Source organism: Panthera tigris, chromosome A2 (genome assembly GCF_018350195.1).
Source record: "Panthera tigris isolate Pti1 chromosome A2, P.tigris_Pti1_mat1.1, whole genome shotgun sequence".
Taxonomy (NCBI): domain Eukaryota; kingdom Metazoa; phylum Chordata; class Mammalia; order Carnivora; family Felidae; genus Panthera; species Panthera tigris.
In genome coordinates, this window is record NC_056661.1 from 154,553,286 (window position 1) to 154,574,192 (window position 20,907).

At 48.2% G+C, this 20,907-nt stretch overlaps 1 protein-coding gene across 8 annotated transcripts in view; it reads right to left on the reverse strand.

The window, feature by feature from the left end:
* DENND11 (DENN domain containing 11) overlaps nt 1-20,907 on the reverse strand; it is a 45,599-nt gene that overhangs the window by 8,142 nt on the left and 16,550 nt on the right. For all 8 annotated transcript variants that reach the window (XR_006213359.1, XR_006213358.1, XM_042973818.1 and 5 more), the window contains exons 3-8: nt 20,079-20,237; nt 10,844-10,997; nt 3,482-3,620; nt 2,389-2,520; nt 2,012-2,162; nt 1,305-1,373 (exon numbers count right to left, since the gene is read on the reverse strand). Coding sequence is in view for 6 of the 8 variants with exons in the window: in XM_042973818.1 (XP_042829752.1) it covers nt 1,305-1,373; nt 2,012-2,162; nt 2,389-2,520; nt 3,482-3,620; nt 10,844-10,997; nt 20,079-20,237 (804 nt within the window). In the remaining 2 variants the exon portion in view is untranslated. The remainder of the gene's footprint in view (nt 1-1,304; nt 1,374-2,011; nt 2,163-2,388; nt 2,521-3,481; nt 3,621-10,843; nt 10,998-20,078; nt 20,238-20,907) is intronic.

Genomic DNA, 20,907 nt, shown 5'->3' on the forward strand with positions numbered 1-20,907 from the left:
GATCCAGCTCTGAGGTCAAGACTTAACGTGAGAAACTAAAATTCACCTTCAAAGCCCCGGACAGGTCACTGGGGCCAGCAGCACGGACGAGCCTTAGCGGGGACAGAGCAGGGCCCTGAGAGGCTCTCCAGCCTGAGAGCCACCACAGAGCACGCCAGGCTGTGGCTGGCCGTCCACAAGGAAGAGGTGGGGCTCGGGGCTGGGGCAGGCACGGGGATGTCTTGTAGCCACCACGACTGGGAGTGAAAGGCCAAGGGGCCGTGGAGCCCCACTGTAGGCACCAATACTGCCCTAGCTCCCCACCATCCTCGCGTATTTCTTTTCCTTTGGTTACTTTTTTTGTGTGTCGGGGGGGCGGGGTATTATACACAAGAGTGTGATTTACGTGTCACCGATTTATGGTGCCACGTAAATTTATGAGCCATGTTCAGAAAAGGCGTGAACTGTCTAGACTTTTCAGATCTATTCCAAGGGGCTCTCAGGTTCCACCAAGGCATCTAAGTGCCCAAAGAAGTTCTAACTGCTCGTGAATTTCAGGTGCAGTGGAATGCATCAGACCCTGACGAGCCTCCTGGCTCATTTCCGAAAACTTGTACCTCTCAGCATCGTGCATGGGTGGGGAGGTACGCTTTAGTAGAATCCAAGAACTACACCTCTGTTGAAATGTCCACATTAAGTTCTCAACATCCAAGCCAGAGATGGTTCTCGCTGCAAGTGCCATGTTCCTCACCCCGACCCCGGGGCCCGGGGAAGGAAGTCCAGACAGGAAGCCAGGATAGTTGGTTTCCGTTCCAATCACAGTTCTGTTCGCCCTGCCGAGCGCTGTTTCACAAGCTGCTCAGAAGTTACATAAATGCTGTAAGGTATGAAGACTATGGCTCCTGCCCCCAACCACGAACCAACATATCTGGGGGCAGGGGATTTCATTAGGTTCAAAAGTTAACATTTCTGATCGTCCCGTAACACTGAACGCAAGGAACTCTTTATTCGAGCGAAGCAACGGATGAGAAGCCCCCGCACCCTGCAGGGCAGACGCTTCTGGGCAGTGGACATCTGGATGCACACGCTCAACGGAAAGACAAAACATCAGGACTTCCGTTTTTCTCTTCCCTGTCCGCTGGGTGTCCCCCAGTGGCATTTAGGGCATAAGGTGGACTCTACACAGAGCCCAGCTCTCAGTGTACCCGGCAGCGATAAAGGCCATCCCTGGCCTGCCAAGCATGACACGGGAGGGGTCGAGGCCCAAGGCGGCGAGCGCTCAGGGATCCCGGGAAGCCCCACGACCACTGCCCGGGCTGACTTACAGCACAAAGAGGTCCTCCTCACAGGGGGTGTAGTCGTCTTCCAGCTCCTGGGAGTACAGCAGCATCTGCCTGTGGTGAAGGAGGCCCCCGTCACACTCCGGTGCCGTCACAGAACCCCGGACATCGGCCAGGTCGTGGGTCAGGCACCTGCACGGGGCGGGCGGCCCCTGCCCCCGGTCCGAAAGCAGGGAGACCGGAAGGGAATCAACGGGCCTTGGAGCCAAAGCCCCCAGGGTCCAGGGCCAGCTCTGCCCCTGGGTGACCTCAGGCAAGTGGCAGTCTTTCGTAACTGCCCCTAAAACAGGGATAGGGATGGTGATGGTATTTATTTCGCCACCGGTACCAGGGGGTGCCGTTTACTTTACGGGGTAACCAAACTCCTGAGAACTGCGGGAGATGACGCAGAGGCAAGCTGCCAACACTGTGCTCGCCAGGTGCTCGCGCTCTTCCCTGGGCCTCCCCGGTTCCGAGCCCATCAGCCAGAGGTCACCTCCACACGCTCGCCGCCCGCGTATCAGGCCAACACGCCAGGAGCCCGGCTTCGTCCGCCCCAGGCTCCCCTTCGTCCCCCATCTCCCGGGCAGTCGGCCGGCCCGGCTGAACTGAGAAGGGCAGTGCCCCGGGGCCGTCTCTCTCAGGGTGTGCTGGCCTTGGCCGCGCCCGCCACCCCGCGTGGGCACGCACGTGCAGGGACCGGCTCCCGCTACCTCTGCTCGTTGAGCCGCCGGTACTTCTCCCGGTCGGCGCTGTTGATCCTCAGCAAGGGCTGCAGGTGGCCGTGGTGCGTCTTCACATTCTGGTTATCCACGTAGACGTCGTACAGTTCCCGCTTCTCCTCGAAAATCTTCTCCGTGGTGCCTGTGACAGCCAAGCTCAGGGTATGGGAACCCGGAGGCCATCGCTGAGAGGCACCAGCCCGACCCCACCGGGGAAACAAGGGGTCCGGGAGCCCCGCACTGCGAGGAGAGGAGAAGGGGCCCCCGGGGAGCGAGCTGGAAGGCCAGAGCCTGGCTTCTGGCAGAGCCGGCCCGGGGAGCCGGGGCAAGGATGTGCGGGCGGGGTGCAGGGAGGGCCCCGTACTCACAGGCCACATAGGACACCTCTACCTCCAGGCTCTCGATGTCGGCCACGTTCACGTAGAAGAAAGGCTTGGACTCAGGAATGGCGCCCCCGATGCCAGGCAGGGAGACGTTGGCCAGGCAGCAGCAGCAGTACACTGTGGGACAGGGGAGGTGAGAGAGGAGTGTGGCCCGCCCGCCTCGGAGCAGTCAGCCTCCGAGGACGCCGCGGAGGGCTTGGCTCTGCGCCGTCCCGGCACCGGAGTCACAGGAGGCTCTGGCATTCTGAGGGGTGGGGCGGGGGCACGAGCCTCTCGGGTCCCACAGCGGAACCGGACCTCCAGTCGCGCCAACGGTGCCTCACCCCCTCCAGCTTCCAGTGCGCAGCTCACCGCGTCCCGCTTAGACTCTGGCACTGCTGACCTTCCCCCATCTCCGAACCCCCGCCTGCGATAACCCCTGTTTCTCCCGGCTCCCTCCCTGCTTCTGATGGCCCCACCGAAGTCTCCTCTGTCCTCCACCTTTACTGCTCCACCTCCTGTGCCCGCATCACCTCCCTGCACTCGCGCTCTTCCCGGGTGACGCCATCCGTCCCGCGGTCACTGGCACTCCACACGCAGGCCTCGCTTTCCCCCCAAGTCCTGACCCACCCGCACCAGCGCCTGTGTCCACCTCACGGAGGCCTCACAGCAGACACGCACCGTATTCAAAGCCAGTGCTGTCATTCCACCCCCTACTCCTCCTGGACCCTCATCTGGTGGCCCCCCCATCCTCGTCATCCTGGACCCCTCCTCCATTACCTCACACACATCAGAACCTTCCAACCCAATCACACACCAACTCTTGCCAAGTTTTCCTCTTTACTGTATCAGGATCCCCATCTCCTCTCGCCACCTACCTCTTACTAGACCACGGATGCGTCCCCCAACCAACCTTCTTCACGGCCGCCAGAGCCCACATTCTAGAATGCAAGTCCGGCCCTGGCATTCCCAGGCTGAAAACCTGGGACCCTCCTGGGGCAGCCCCAACATTTCTGAACTCGGTCAACAACGCAAAGACTCGAGCAGTTTCTGCCCCGAGAAACTCACGACACAACACCCAACCTTGGTGTTTAGTTACCTCTATAACATACAACGCCCACAGGAGGGGGAGAAAATATCAAAATGCGCTTTCGAAGTAAGGCAAATTTCCAAAGGATGAGGATCTGTTCTCCAAAGAACTTGATAAACTGAGACATGCAGCCGGCTGGGTGAGTGATCTGAAAAAATAAAGGAGAGGAGAAGAGCTTGTTAAAAAATGTGAAAAACGTCCCGTGCAGATGTGTGCTAACCACTCCCCACACCCCTGCACCACAGACATCACAAAGTACAACCAACAGATGCATTAAGGGACGGTTACTTCCACACAAGATGGTATTTTTCCCTCTAAAGTCTCACCTTTATGCTGGGTTTCGATACTGCAACAGCTCCCCTGATACAGTGAGGTCTGAGTTTAGGGATCATTAAGTACTCAGGAGAGAGAGGCACAGAGGACACAAGGCTGAACCTAACTTTTGAAGAGTCAGAAAAGTCTCTGAAATGACAGTACCTCTCAATGAGAACATCCAACTCGAAACCATGATTGAGCCCTGGAAGGAGTACAGTGACGAGCCAACGGTCTCATATCAGCTCCCCAAGTACTCAGGGGCCCGCTGCCGTGTGAGGTGAGGGGTTGTGCAGGCAGGAAGACCCACGCCCCCTGCCCCCTCCCCGGCCTGACCACCACTGCACGTCGTCGGGTCCAGCCTCTTCCTTCTCGATAACTGCAAGAGCCTATCGGCCCCTGCAGACTGCTTCTAGGAGCCCTGAGCCAGGAATACCCCAGAAGCTCTGACCTCAGAAAAGCTGAATTCCAACCCGGCTCTGCCATTTAGTAAGGGAAGGCCTTGAGAAAGTAGCCAACCTTTCCGGTTCACTTTCCGCATGCGAAACGGGGAGGCCATCCCATCCCTCACATGGCTCTCCAGGATTATGAGAGAAAACACATGAAATACACAGGAGCCGATGCAACAAATAAATGCGCAGCGTCACTTCCAAGCACAAGTGTCAGAAGCAGTATCGTTCACCACCCCTGGGGGGCGCCGGTGAGAGCACTTCAGAGGAGCGGTACCCACACCAAGGCAGAGTGCTGGGCCTGCTGGCTAGGAGACCTTGAGACACGCAGCACCAGAGCCTCCCTTTCCCAGGCAGCACCCCAGCACCACTGCCTCTCAGTTGTCCCGAGTGGGCAGAAAGGCTGCCCTCCGCTGAGGGTCCCTGTCCTGCTCCTGTGCCTACCCCTCTCCCAGATCTCCAGGGGCAGAGGCGCCGAGCCACTGCATCTGGTCAGATTCCTACAATCACAATCTTTCACAAAAGTCCAAAGGTAACGACCCAACATTCACTACTAGGTATTTATCCAAAGGATACCAAAATGCTGATTCAAAGGGGCACATGCACCTCAATACTTACAGCAGTGTGCTATCAACGGTAGCTGAACTACAGAAAGAGCCCATATGTCCATCAACTGATAAATGGATAAAGAAGATGTAATACACACACACACACACACACACACACACCGAATACTACTCCACAATCAAAAAGAATGAAATCTTGCCATTTGCTATGACATGCATGAAGCTAGAGTGTATTATGCTAAGTGAAATAAGTCAGAGAAAGACAAATATCATATGATTTCACTCATACATGGAATTTAAAAAACAAAGCAAATGAACATAGAGAAAGGGAAGCAAAAATAAGACAACAGAGAGGGAGGCAAACCATGAGACTCTTAACTACAGAGAACAAACTGAGGGTTGCTGGAGGGGAGGTGGGTGGGGGGATGGGCTAGATGGGGATGGGTGTTAAGGAGGCCACTTGTTCTGATGAGCACTGGGTATTATGTGTAAGTGATGAATCACGGAGTTCTACCCCTGAAACCAAAACTACACTGTATGTTAACTAACTTGAATTTAAATAAGAAAGAAACAAAGGCAACTATAGAGGAAAGGGAGCCCAGGCCTGTTCAGGTCCCTCCCAGCTCCCCTCCGCTGATCCTCAGGCCCCAAGCCCCAAGCACTGGGAAGGCCTGCCAGCATTTTGTCCAAATGTGTCCTGGGCCCCAGGATCCCAGAATAAATGACCAATCCTGAATTCTGATCTTATTCATTCATTCATGAATGCATGGACGCACACACACAAGAAATAGTTCTCACATACTTTGCACAAACACTGTTTAGTCTCAGCCCAACAATGAATGGCAAGGCCCAGCCCCTGCCCCCATATAGCCTGGAGACTACTAGAAGAAGCAGGTGCACACGTGAGCCAATCCCAGCCTGAGAGCCGAAATGGGAGAGGGCAGGGCTGCAGGAGTGCACAGGAGAGACTGATTCTAGAGAGGCAGGGAAGACTTCCTGGAGGCAGCGTGTCTCATCTTTGACATGAAGGGTAACTGGAGGGAGGGCGTTCTTGGTGGCGGGACCAGCGCGTGCCAAGGCCCGGAGATAGGACACAACTGCCAGTAGCTGAGGCGCTGGGCCTGGGCTGCACCAGGGCGATGCGGGAAGTGGCCACGATGAGGAAGAGCCACCCTCTTCTGGAGGCCGCGGCAGAGAACACGCACCCCTCTCGACCTGACCCTGTCCGACCACACGACACAACAGACGTTTCTCCTCTTAAAATCCACCTCTCCCTTCTGGGCCTCGTTCTGCTGCAGCTTTTACAAGGAACTCTTTCCCTGGCTTGTGCTGGCAACGCCTGGGCTCTCTCTGTCCCTCGCCTCTCCTGTGCCCCCGCCCAGGGACTCCGTCTGCTCCCTTCTCTCTCTCCCCACTTGTCCACTTCCCAAGGAGGGGCCTCTACCAGCCACTGCTGGACCCCTCCGAGCGGCCTCTGGCCGTCCTTCCTCCCTTGCCAGTTAGTGTTGACTCTGCAACGGCCTTAGATCTGACCCCGACTTTACATGTTCTTCATACATGTGTTCACTCTGTAAAAATTCACTTAACTATACATGTATGGTGTTCTTTTAACTTGTGGGGACAAAATATGGTGTTTCAATAGCTTACAGACAAATTTCTTTATATGTACCTATATGTGATAGTCCATAAACAGCCAGTGGAGTCATATCATATATATTATTGTTTCAGTGCTGCCATTTTTTCCCTGGTCCTTTCCTGTTTTACATATGTAAGCACCATCCCTCCATACCTTATCTCATCCCCAGGTAATACATATATTAATAACCTAGTATATACACCCAAACACCGCCTCATGTTTATATATGCACGTATGTGTATCTATCATTTCTGCACCTGAGGCTGTGACTATTTTTACGAAACATATGATCGTATCACAAACGGTTTTCCATACTTTGCTATTCTCACACAAAAACACTTGCTGGTAAACCTTGAACGTCAACTATGTATGCTCTAATTCATTATTTATAATGGCTGTATAATATATGGGGCATTCTAATTCTCCACCGCTCTACACGATGCTGACTTAAACATTCTTATACAGACATCATTATATTCTGTTGGGTTATAAATATAGGGCAGATCCTAAGGGGTGGGATTGCTAACACAAAGGGTACTTGTATTTTCAATAGGTACTAACAAATTGATTTTGATTTTTTTTAATGTTTTTATGTATTTATGTTAGAGAGAGAGAGACAGAGCGAGCGAGCGAGCAGGGAAAGGGCAGAGAGAGAGGGAGACAGAATCCCAAGCAGGCTCCATACTGTCAGCAGAGAGCCCGATGTGGGGCTTGAACCCACGAACTGTGAGATCATGACCTGAGCCGAAACCAAGAGCTGGACGCTTAACCAAATGAGCCACCCAGGCACCCCCTAACAAATTTGGAAGACGAGTCACATCTCCATCTGCAACCAACAAAGTACACTTCTTCCCACATCACATCAACTAGAGTTTGGTAGGCATGTTAATGAGCAGCCCTCACTAGAGAAAAGCAGCTGGCGATTTTACTTTCTGTCCTCTGTGCCTCCTTTGTGGCCTGTTAGGGAGAGGAATCTGGGGACACCCAGGTCAGATGCTGGTGACCCAGGTCACCTTGCTTAGGTTTCAAGATAGCCCAGCAGCAACTGGACTCAGAGCAAAAGCTGGGTCAGAGTTTGGAATGGTGAGAAAAAGAGCGGGGTTCAGTCAATACAGACCCAGAACGCCCTAATGACCCTCTGACCATTTCTTGATTATTGCCTCTCAGGGCATGCCATGGGGTGGGGAAATCCTTAAACTATGTTCCCTGGACTCCCATGGCAGCTGGCTTCCAGTTAAGTTCTTCCACGGGAGGCAATGACTGGGGACTGGAAGGCAGAAGGCAGGGAGAGGGAGCTCTCCGCTTTCTCACTCATGCTGGTATTTTGCCAGCAGCAGAGGACGCGTCTGATTCTAACCTCCAGCTTCTCCCAGCAGCCGCAGCTCCAGCTGAGCCAGACCCCCCAGAGGGTCCGGCAACAGCAGGTGCACAGTGCCTAGGACACCTGAGCACAGGCTGTGTAGGACTCCTCCTCAGGTTGCCACGGTTTTGATAACATCACCTCTCCAGTTACCCCAGCCCCGTGAGGGTGTGACAGGCAGTCCGGAAGAGGGCCCTGAGTAATCCCCACCTCTTGGTATTTACAGCCGTACGTAATCCCCTCTTCCTCTTGAGTAACTTGCTTTGACCAACAGAATATGGCAACATTGCAGGGCTGTCACTTCTATAATTAGGTTACAAAGGATTCTGATTTCCCTTTTGTTTTCACTAGCTGCCTTTGATGAAGCAAGCCACCGTGTTGGAGAGACCCACCTGGCTATGGACTGAGGACAACAAAGAGGCGGAGGTACTGAGGGCCTTGGTCCACTAGCCTTCAAGGAAACCAATCCTCCAACAGTCACATGAGCCCAGAAGTGATACTGCCCCCGCCCCAGTCAAGCCTTCAGACAAGCCCCCAACCCTGGCCGATACCCTGCCCGTGGTGTCACGGGAGACCATGAAGCAGAGGACCCAGCCAAAACATGCCTGAATTCCTAGTTCACAGACCCTGTGAGATAATACATTTGTACTATTTCAAACCGTGAATCTGGGGGTAATTTTTAATGCGGCGATAACTAATATAAGGTGGTAGCCGTCTCCAGTTAGAAGTATCTGTATTACCTTGCTCCCTTTTTGCTCCTTCAGTCTTCCAGTGCCTAGATCACGGATTCCCTGTATGGAAGTAGCCTGGAATATCTAACATAGTTTGTGTTTTCCTGACGAGACCCTAACTGGTACTTAATAGGGTTCACATTCCATGGTCTAGTGTTTAATGTTCTCTACCGTTTGATTCCAATCTATTTTTCCACTCTCTTCTCTCCTGCTCAGTGGACATAGGAATCCGTCCCAGTCCAGCTACAGGAAGACCTCGTTTTATTGCACTTCACTTTATCAGGCTTTGCAGACTGCATATTTTTTTTTTTTTTTATAAAATCAAAGTCTGTGGCAACCTTGCATCGAGCCAGCCTATTGGTGCCATTTTCCAATGGCATTTGCTCATGTCACATCTCTGGGTCACATTTTAGTAATTCTCACCATATTTCAAGTTTTTCATTATTTTTTTTTTTGTCATGGTCAACTGTGATCAGTGATTATGACTCATTGAAAGCACAGATGATGGTTAGCATTTTTTAGCAATAAAGTATGGTTTAATTAAGGGATGTGCATTGTTTTTTAGGCATGGTGCTATTGCATACTTAATAAACTACAGCACGGTATAAACATAACTTGTGAATGCACTGGGCAACCAGAAATTTCATCTGACTCACTTTACTGCGGCTTTCGCTTTCCTGCATGGCCTGGAGCCGAACCCGCGGGATCTCAGGCATGCCTGTGGCCTGCTCATGCTCCATGAACCTGCTTGTGCCTTTTCACACCTATCCCTTCACAAAGGTGGTGGGCTAAGCAGCTGGCACTGACTCTGGCACCAGTCCTGTGTTTAAGTCCTGGCTCTATCTCCTACTAGCTGTAAGGCCCTAGGTAAGTCACTGGACCTTTACAGACCACAACTGGCTTATCTGGAAACAGAGAGTAAACAATCATTTACTTTAAAATATGCCGCAATAGAGGCGCCTGGGCAGCCTGGTCAGTTAAGCGTCTGACTTTGGCTCAGGTCATGATCTCACCGTTTTGTGAGTTCGTGCCTCGCGTTGGGCTCTGTGCTGACAACTCAGAGCCTGGAGCCTGCTTCAGGTTCTGTGTCAGCCCCCCTCTCTCTCTCTGCCCCTCCCCTGCTCACATTCTCTTTCAAAAATAAACAAACATTAAAATTAAATTAAAATTAAAGTTAAAAATAAAACAAAATATGCTGCAACAGGTATAGATAAATAGCTGGCAGAAAGCCAGCCTCACAGGAGGGGCTGAGAAGGTGACGGCCCCCACTGGCCTGTTCCCTCAGTCTGGAACTAGCCTCCCTCACTTCTCACCTGGCCAAATACTTCAGGGACTAACCCTTCTTCCAAGATGCCTTTCCAGAGTTTACCCTTAAAGCCCTGGCGTAATTTCTCTACCGGGGAGCCCTAGGTTTCTCCTGAAGTACCTTGTGGCCACCTACAGGGGAGGGAGAAGGAGGAGCTTCATGTTCACAGTCATCTCTGTACCCTACCAACGCCTCACACTTGTCAACTGTAAGTGAACATATTCTAGTACACAAGCTAAGTGCTTCAGAAAAAGTGCATCGCAAAGTCATATCAAGAATGTGGTAACTACAGGGAGCCTGGCTGGCTCAGCTGGTAGAACACGCGACTCTTGATATTGGGTTGTAAATTTGAGCCCCATGGAGGGTGTAGAGAGTACTAAAAAATAAAATCTTTTTTTTTTTTTTTTAATATTTATTTACTTTTGAGAGAGAGAGAGAGAGAGAGCGAGCAGGGGGAGGGGCACAGAGAGAGGGAGACACAGAATCCGAAGCAGCTCCAGGCTCTGAGCTGTCAATGGAGAGCCTGATGTGGGGCCTGAACCCATGACTGGTGAGATCATGACCTGAGTCAACGTCGAATGCCTAACCGACTGAGCCGCCCAGGTGTCCCAAAAATAAAATCTTAAAAAAAAAAAAAAAAAAAGTAATATGGTAACTACGAAATACAACATATGTTCATCAAATTCTTCATCTTTCATCTTTTCGACTCCAACGTCTGGCTTTAAATATCTAAAGCAAACAGCAGAAACAAATCCACTTCTTCTCTGCTAGGAATCTACCACAACTGGCCTGCCCTATCATCCTATATGGCTTTGCACCATGGTTCTAGAAATGTCTGGAAAGCATATGGGTTTTCAAAGAACCCAAATGCTTACGTCAGAAAACTATTCCATCAAAATCAGACTCTGGGCATAAGCCCAAGACATAAATTCCTTATGAATCAAAAAAATAATCAACAACCACTGTAGCAGACACGAGCCCAGGCCCACGCGAGCGCCTGGCCAGCCTCACCTTCATCTCAGGGTACATGTATCGGTGGATGGAAGGCAGCCAGTAGACAGGGGGCAGGCTGCCGCCTCTCCCCGGACCGGCATGGAGCACCCCTTTCTTGTCCTCATAGAACGCAGCCAGATGAGAGTAATGTCCTGGCGTCTCCAGCTGGTGTCTGCAAACACACACACACACACACACACACACACAGTGAGAACAGCTCTGGCCCCGGCAATGCCCCTCGGTCGCCCTGCCCCAAGGGCTGGAACCCTTGGGGACGAAGCGATAAACCAAAAAGACCCTCATTTCGAGGTTGCCCAGAATGCCCCCTCGGGGGTTACAGAAGATCCTCAAGTGGGATCTGCTTCTCCCTGACACCATGGGACACACGCCTCCTCGAGGGAAACCGACAGAATGTACAGACCGTGACTAATGTTTATTGTTCTCCAGCAAGGTGTGCTGAAGAGGGTGTGGCGCCTCCCAGGGAAGGCTGAGCCAAGGGACAACGTGGAAGGCCACAAATCCCCTGCTTACAGCTGCTCTCTGCTGAGAAACCATGCTTGTTTGCTTCGTTATAGAAGACTCAGAGGGAACTTACCCCTCAACGTCTCAAATGAGGGAAAACAATAATTGGATGTCACCAGGCCTCAGACTTTCTGCATCAAGTAATAAAATTATTTAAAGAAAGAAAGAAAGAAAGAAAGAAAGAAAGAAAGAAAGAAAGAAAGAAAGAAAGAAAGAAAGAAAGAAAGAAAAAGGAAGGAAGGAAGGAAGGAAGGAAGGAAGGAAGGAAGGAAGGAAGGAAAAACTCAGAATCTCTTATTTTCCCACCCCACCTGCTCAGGCCCACAGAGACTGGGCTGTGGGGAACCCTGTCAACCGACCGCAAGACCAAGAAAGCCTCAGTGAAGCCCTTGGCCATTTGGACAATGGAGAATCCTGCCTTCGAGTCAAGCGCAGGAGTGCTGTGGGCACTATGTTTGATAGGGGTGTTATGGGTCCAACTGTCCCCCTCCAACCCCACCAAAAACAAGATCAGCTGGAGTCCTAACTCCCAGTACCTAAGAATGTGACCCTCTCTGGAGACAAGAGTCTTTACAGAGTCAAGTTGAAGTGAAGTAATTGTGGTGGGTCCCAAGCCAATATGACTGCTGATCTTACCAAAAGGAAGAAGTTTGGACATGGCTGACATACACAAGGAGAACGCCACATGAAAATAAAGGCAGACATCGGGAGAGACGCATCTAGAAGCCCAGGAAGACCAAAGATCACCAGCAAACCACCAGAAGCTAGGAGAGAGGCAAGGAGCAGACTCTCCCTCACGGCCCCAGAAGGAATCGACCCTGCGGACACCTGACCTCGGACTGCCGGCCTCCAGAGCTGTGGGAGGGTTTCTCTTGTTCTCAGTCCCCTAGATTTGGGTTCTTTGCTACGACCACCTTAGGAAACAAATATAGGGAGGAATAAAAGGCAGTAAAGCCGTTTTAGTCTTATCTTCTTGGCGCCCTACAATCTCCATCATACTGCAGTGAGAGAGACTCAGCATACAAACTATGGTTGGCCCCTGGAGCAACGATGACTAAAACAGGGAACCCCCCCCCACTGCCCCAGTCCATCGCTGTTGGCCTCCTCCAAGCTCAGACCTCAGACCTCCTCAAACTGCTCAGAGTCAGGATCTTCCTACTCCAACTGGGAGCCAGCTGCCCTCAAACGGTCTCTTCTCCAGAATGACTTCCAGCTTCTGATGCCAAGGTGACAGCTGTCACTCTGCACTGGGTGATCTCCGGGAAGTTACTACGCTTTTTAAAATCCGCTGTTTGCCCCCTCTCCCTCGAAGAGAGGTACTAGTGCCAACTCAACACTATTTTGAGGGCTAAATGAAATAAAGCAGGAAGAGAGCCTCATATGCCTTGTGCCACATTTCAGTCATTCACAAACATTAGGTTCCTTCCTCCCCAGCGACCCGGCAGCATCTAGGCAGGTGCACAGTGAGGGCTCAAAACACTGGGTAAATGGGGCAAATTCAGGCCCAGCCCTGGAAGAGATCTACAGGCAAATTCACCTTTTAAGAAGAAAAAAAAAATCAACATCAAGTAGGGGCGCCTGGGTGGCTCAGTTTGGTTAAGCATCCGACATCATAATCTCGCTGTTCGTGAGTTCAAGCCCCACACTGGGCTCTGTGCTCACAGCTCAGGGCTTGGAGCCAGCTTCAGATTCTATGTCTCCCTCTCTCTCTGCCCCTTCCCCTCCCTCCCTCCCTCTCTCAAAAAAATAAACATTAAAAAAAATCAACTACATTTAAAAAAATTATTACAGGGGCTCCTGGGTGGTTCAGTCTGTTGAGCATCCGACTCCTGATTTAGGCTCAGATCACAATCCCAGGGTTGTGGGATCGAGCCCTGCACTGGACTCCATGCTGAGCTTGGAGCCTGCTCAGGATTCTCTCTGCCCCTCCCCTACTCTCTCTAAAATTAAATACACACACACACACACACACACACTACTAAGATAAGTTCCTCTTAGAGTGCAGGCTAATTTGGGGGTTCCTATACCTTGTTTTAAGCTTTGCACAAGAAGGAAGTCATGTGATATAACAATAAATGACCATGAGGAGTGGGTGCCTATAATCCTTTTTTCACTCCTACTCATGTGCTTGATGGGAACCCCGTGGTGGCTAAATTGTGTTTAATTCTAAGAAGATGGCAGATTCCAGATACTCTTCAAGGACATGTGTCAAACTGATGAAAATTTGCTTAATACAAAATAACTCAAAAATGATTAAGTTCAAAAGTGTTTTCACTGGGATGTAATTTCCCTGAAAGAACAATGAGAATCAGTTTACTGTATTCTCAATACTCTATTTTCTGCACTAAAGGGGGCTGGGGGTAACTGCTATGATAATTTTTCATTTTCTAAGTTCTTGGTTTGCTGCTCAGCGTCTTTTCTGTTTGACTGCCTTAAATGCTATATTTGAACTGAGTTTCTAAAGAAAAAGCTCACTAAGCTAGAGTCCCTTGACAAAAAGCTAGTTTCAGGACCCTGTCCTCTGACAGCCTAAGATATCACTGACTGATGGAACGGAACAAGGCACTAATATGGAAGACAGAATATGAGGACGGATAGGAATATAAATTGGCAGTTCTGGATAAATGTTAAACAAGTGTTGTATGAAAGCGTCAAAATTTGAACACACACAAAATTTGAACTCAAAATTTGAGATTTTGCCATAAACAACACTGATTATCAAGCCTCAGTACCAAGATAACCCCAAAGGTACTGTAGCAAGGTTGAGAGCTGGAAGGGATGGTGAGCTTCAAAGACGTGCAAGGGGTGAGTTTCTGGGTGATCTTGCCTCTCAGGACGCATAGTACCACACTGAAAGGCAGGCCAAGTCATCTAGGGAAAGTGTCCAAAACATAGGACATTGTAAAAACTAGAGAATGACGGCACAATAGATACTACTGATCTGAAGCCTCAGGCTTCTAGGCTAAGTCGAGGGCTCCCCTGCAGGACCAGAGACGCTGGGGTTCTCCTTAAGCCCAAGCCCCTTCACGGACATAACATAAGCTCATGTGACCACAAAGATGCCCACTGCAGCTAATCCTGGCTTCCCCTACATACCCAGCAATGAAGTGGCCAGCGTCAGAGTCCGAGATGCCTCTGCGGGATAGGTACCCTTCCTCACTCTGGTGTATTCACTGCTGGTCTGACCCAGTCTGGCTTCTGGCTTTGCAAGTACAGAAAAATAGGCATTTTTTTTTTTTTTTTACTGCTGGTGTGGGTATAGAATGGTACCAGCCTTCTGAGTGGTCACTTGCAATCTGTATCAAATTGTACACTGCATATACTGTCTAACCCAGTAATTCCATTTCTGGGAAGGTGACCTAAACAACCATATCTGGATACGAACGATCATTTACCTACAGTGCTGCTCATGTTTACAGTGGCAAAAAATAAGAAACAAGTCAAAAGCCTAATAACAGGGATACAGTTAAATAAACCATGATACGTCTACATACTGAGAGGCTTTGAAATCACCATGATGTTGAGAACTATTATGAGCGACATTCACAGAAAGGTTAATGTATGAAGTTAGAAATTTTAGATGCTGAATGACTTTGATATATATTTTTTTAAATTGTGTATGTATATATTTATACAGGGAAAAGACCAGAAGGCTATGTTCACAGCAGACAGGGCTGGCTAGTGGGATCATAGTTGGGGTTTTGTTTTTTTTTTTTTGTTCTATTTTTCAGTCTTCTACAATAAGTATGTGATAATTTTATGTTTCATCCTTTTAAACTTTTCATTATGGAAAATTTTAAACTTCTACAAAAAGTAGAAAAAAGAATAATAAGCCCCATTATCCAACATTTAGCTTCAACAATGATCAATATTTTATCAGTTTGGTTACATCTACACCGTATCCCTGCCCCCACACCACTTTTTCTCGAATGCTTTAAAGAAAATCCCTTATCATAATATTTTACCCATAAACACTTTGGTGTGCATCTCTAATTGATAAAGTGTATTTAAAACACAGCTTGAACACCATGCCATTATCTTGCCTAACAAAATCAGTAACAAAGCCCGAATGCAAAATAATAGCCAGTCCACATTCAAATTATACCAACTGTCCCCAAAATATTTTACAGTTGGTTGTTTGAATCATGATCGAAGGAGGGTCCAGAGATATGGTAACTAACATGTTTATAAGCCTGTTTTATGCTAGAACGCTCCCCTTTTTCTAATTTAGTTTTTAAATTATAAGACAGTTCTCCAGTATCTTCTGATTAATAAGAACTAGTCACAGAAAGGACTAGCTAGAGAGATACTGAAGCCCAGGTCTACGGAGGAAATCTAATAAATAAGTTTGGGTACAAGAAGTAAGAATGGACAGAAAACACAGATTCGGTGTTTTCAGAAACCAAGTCTAGTTAATTTAGACTAACAGCCCCGTGCCCGGACCTGCACCTGCCTCACATGCTCCTCTCCCCCTCACACTGTCACGCAAGTCCCTCCCTTTCATGTCACCTCAAGCCCTCTGTAATCAGCAAGCTGGAAAACCTTCCTAGCTGTGACTCAAAATCTAGAAGCCATGAAAAGATTAATGAATTCAATCAAGAAAGATATCTGCATGACAAAAGGTAATGCTAAAAGATGAATGACAAAGTGGAAAAATAATTTATAGTGCAAAGAACAAATGTCCCTACTATACAAAGATCTCCTGGAAATTAATAAGGTCAACAACCAAAAAAAACAAAAAACAGAACTGAGCAAAGGCTAGAAATGGTTCACAGAAGAGGGAAAACAAGTGACTCAAATAAATATAAAGGTGCTCAATCTCATTCCTAAGAAAAATGCAAATTAAAACCATGCTCATGCATGGTGTCTTACCCTACAGAATGCCAAAAACCTCAAAGTTTTATTTTTGTGTTGGCAATGTTGTGAGGAAACTGCATTCTCCTGCATTACTGCTGGGTGGGCAAAATTGTACAATCTTTATGGAAAACAACTGGACAGAATCTATTAAAATTACAAATACCGCTACCCCTTGAACCACCAATTTCATTTCTGGAAATTTACTGTACACATATTCTGTTCATATGTGAAATGATATTTGCACATAGGTATTCAGTGCCGCATTATTTGTAACAACAAAAGAGTGGAAATGACCAAATGTCCGTCAATCAGAGACTTGATAAAGCACGGTTCTTCTAGACAAGGCATATAATACAATGGTGAGAAACGATAAACTTTCTGTACTGATATCTCCTTGGATATATTGTTCATTGAAAAAGGTAAGGTGTAAAACAACATGTACAACCTGATACTTTTTGCATGAAAAGGAGGGGAAAAAAGAACATATATTTGTATTTGTGCACACACACACATTTTGGAAAGATAGAAGAGAAATTAACAGTAATTGCTGGGATTATTGGATGAATATTGGAACTGGGATAAGACTTTTCATTTTATGCCAGTAGTAGAGACTGCCACTCTCTTCTTCCCTGAATAATAGAACTTTCTGATTGTAGCGCATTACAGAGTCACCTAGTCAAGGACCACACTTCCCAGACTCTCTTGCTGTTAGGTGTGGCTAGGAATGAACTGGCCAATGGCACGTAAGCAGAAGTGATGTGTTTAACTTGGGGGATTCCTGAGTTCTTCCTCTTCTTGGAGGCTTGAACATGACCTGGTAATGGTGAGTCCTCCTCTATCATGCAGATGAGGACAATACTCTAGGAGACAGGAGCATAGGACACAGAAAGACTTGGGTCCCAGGATGACCCAGCGGAACAGAGCCATCTAGTACACGGGACTGCCTCTCCCCCTCCAGGACTGCTGTGCTAGAAAAGCTATCTCCTTTGAGTCACTAGATTTTGGGTCTCTTTGTTGTAGCAACGTAGCCTGTGCTCTAGATAAAGCGGAAAGTGGTGCCCAGAAATGAGTTGCTGCGGTGTCAGACAAGACACTGTGGCATTTGAATTCGCAGCCGGCACGGGAAGGTGGTAAGGAAGTAGGTGTTGTAGACTAGAAAGCTGGTAACCCTTGTCCCCCTGTAGCAAAAACCTGCTAGAACTTCAGTAACTTGGACAGGCCCCGTGTCATGTGAACTTGTACCTCCAGGGGAAGCACTTAGAAATCAAACGTTGATTGCTTCTCATTTGCAGTGAGCTGCTACAAGAGTAAGATGAAGACAGGCAAGAACTGGCCACTTTGCAGGCCAAAATGGAAAGAAATACAGCCCAAGGGACAGTGTGTTCTGAGTTCTGCAATATAAGTTAGTTGAGGCTCCAACTCTTTGAGATCCCATGGGACTAGAAAAGCCAACCGCTTTTGTACCCCAAAACCAGGAGATAAGAATTTCCTTCAAAGCTTTTATCAAACTCTCCAGTTAAGAGTAGAGTCATGGGAGACAGACCCATTTGCAAAGATCAGATTTAAGGTACGGCCTCAAGGTAGCGTCATATTTTATATATATGTGTGTGTGTGTGTGTGTGTGTGTGTGTGTGTGTGTGTGTATGTATTTACGTATGTATTTACGGTAGTTGCCATTTAAATGAGAAAAAGATGGATAGGCCAAGAACAGACAACAGTAACCAGTCTACAGTCCACTGACTTAAAAACTAAGACCCAAAAGAATCTTTCGCCACAGATACTTTAATTTGGGACCCACTAGAAGCAAACAGACCAGAAGCCTATTCGGATTTTGAGGGATCTGTATTGTCATGTGGCTGGCCTATAAAAGGCTGTGACTGCTCCACCCTTAAAGAAACCACTACACCCACCAACCTACACCAGCAAGAAATGTGCTCTCTAGGTGTGCAGCCTCAGGGAGATCACGTTCCCCCATGCCTGCTTCAGAAGTGATTGTGGCGGAAAATGGGTACAAAATCTCCTAGAAGGCAAAGCCAGGAGCCACGGAGGAAAACGGGCAAGGGGATTCTCAATAACAGAACCACAGTTTCACCAGTGAACTTACCAAGTGAACTTACCAGTGAACAACAACACGCTAAATGCTCAACCACACTGAATAATGAATATTTTATTTATTTTTTTAAGTTTAATTTTTTTGAGAGAGAGAGAGAGAGAGAGAACGAGTGAGCACAGGTCACACTGTCAGCGCAGAGCCTGACGCGGGGCTTGAACTCACGAACCGTGAGATCATGACCTGAGCTGAAGTCAGGACTCAGACAACCATAGTGAATAATGAAGACAACTTAGAGAACAGCTCTAGCATTACAGAATTATTAAAACAATCATCAAAATGATAAAATGATACATACGGAGGACAATGCAGAGAAGACATATGCCTAACCAGTGCATAAAGAAGGAAAAAAATGGAATGGAAAAGTGGAATATTTTCTTACAGGAGGAAACGTTCCTGAAATTAAAAATAAAAGATCTATCTATAGATCAAAAGGGACACACACACACTTGGCCTCTCTCAAAAATAGATAAACATTAAAAAAACAAACAAACAAAAAAAGAATCGGGGATGCCTGGGTGGCTCAGTCGGTTAAGCATCTGACTTTGGCTCAGGTCATGATCTCACAGGCCATGGGTTCGAGCCCCACAATAGCTCAGAGCCTAGAGCCTGGAGCCTGCTTCGGATTCTGTGTCTCCCTCTCTCTGCCCCTCACCCACTTGCACTCTGTCTGTCTGTCCCTCTCTGTCTCTCAAAACTAAACATTAAAAAAATAAAAAGTGGGGCACCTGGGTGGCTCAGTCGGTTAAGTGTCTGACTTCGGCCCAGGTCATGATCTCATAGTTCATGGGTTTGAGCCCCACATGGGGCTCTGTGCTGACAGCTCAGAGCCTGGAGCCTGCTTCAGATTCTGTCTCCCTGTCTCTCTGCCCCTCCCCTGCTTGTGTGCTTGCTCGCTCTCGCTCTCGCTCTCAAAAATAAACAAACATTAAGACAAAATAAAAAAAGAATCAGATGCTTAACTGACTGAACCACCCAGATGCCCCTCTTTGTACTTTTATATACATTTTAAATAATAAACTTTTTTTCCCACAAGCAACAAATTTCATGTTCTTTCAAAGATCATCATCAAGAATGACTGTTATGTTAAAAAATTCAAATAAATTCTAAAAGTATAAAAGTGTATACATAGTATGATGCCAAGTATATATATTTTTTAAAAAGTATACACATGTGTGTACCCGAAAAGAGGCAAAGGTGCTAAGATTTTAATAGTGCCTCAGGGATTAGGGATAGATTTCTCTCAAAATCTGAAATGAGAGTAATGAAAAACTATAGAAGATAACGAATAGTTTCACTGCTTCTGTTAAAGATTCCCTTCCTATTACCACAAGCAGTAATAATGACCCCGAATAATGAATGATGAGGCTTAAAAAGAGTTTAGAGTCTATTTGCCTACCTGGGGTGAAGGAGGTAATTGCTGTGGCTTAGGGTAAACAAAGATCACGTACTTATTAACAGATTACGTCATTCAACAAAACTGAGGACAGTATTGACACAGACCGAAGGCAAATCCGCCCCAGCATGAAGAGTCTTTGGGCCATGAGTTGGGTTGACAGAGAAAAGACCACCACCTGAGGTGTGAAATGTGGCCATGGATGTTCGAGCAAGGGCATCTGCTGTTCTGACACACAACCTATGTCTCTGAGGACTCATCACTCACACACACACACACACACACACACACACACACACACACACACACACACACACCTGGCTGGCAGATTCCCACGGCCACCCCGCACATGTATGTGAGCCACATACCGAACCTGGTTCTCCAAGAAGTGCATGTACCGGTAAAGCAGGGTGTAGGACGGAGACAGGATGCCCACAGACTTCATACGTGCACCACGCTCCAGCTCACTTTCCACAGGCATGTTGGCGAAGCAGGCCAGGCCGAAGAAGGGTCCCTTTCGGAAATAGCTAAAACGGACCAAATGCGTCGTGGGGCTCAAAATCAGAGAAGAGAAATTTTGTTTGGCTTCGGTTTTTGTTTTGTTTAAAAAAAAAATTTTTTTTAATGTTTACTTTTTTATTTTTGAGAGAGAGAGAGAGAGAGAGTATGTGAGCAAGGGGAAGGGCAGACAGAGAGGGAGACATAGAATCCATAGCCGGCTCCAGGCTCTGAGCTGTGAGCACAGAGCCCGATGCGGGGCTCGAACACACAGACCACGAGATCATGACTTGAGCTGAAGTTGGACACTTAACCGACTGAGCCACCCAGGCGCCCCTGGCTTTGGTTTTTAATGTGAGATGCAGCCCCGAGGAAGACCGAGAGCTGTGTCCAGGGGTCTGCATGACAAAGCTCTCAGCCTGAAGACCAATGTTTTAGAACCAAAGGGGAATGTCAGTCCAGGCCACTCAACCCCACAGAGGAGACAACCCAGGTATAAAGAGATTACCCAACTCACCAAGGGTCACCCAGCAGGAGCTAGGACTTGACCTCTGGCAAGTCTGCTGCTGCACTGCCCATGACCATGGACAGATCCCTTCGCTCCTGCATAACTACTGATGCCATAAGGAACCAAAACAAAGATTCATCTTCAGGCCCCTCTGGAAGGGCGCTCTGTTTTAGTAGCATAAGCCACGTCGA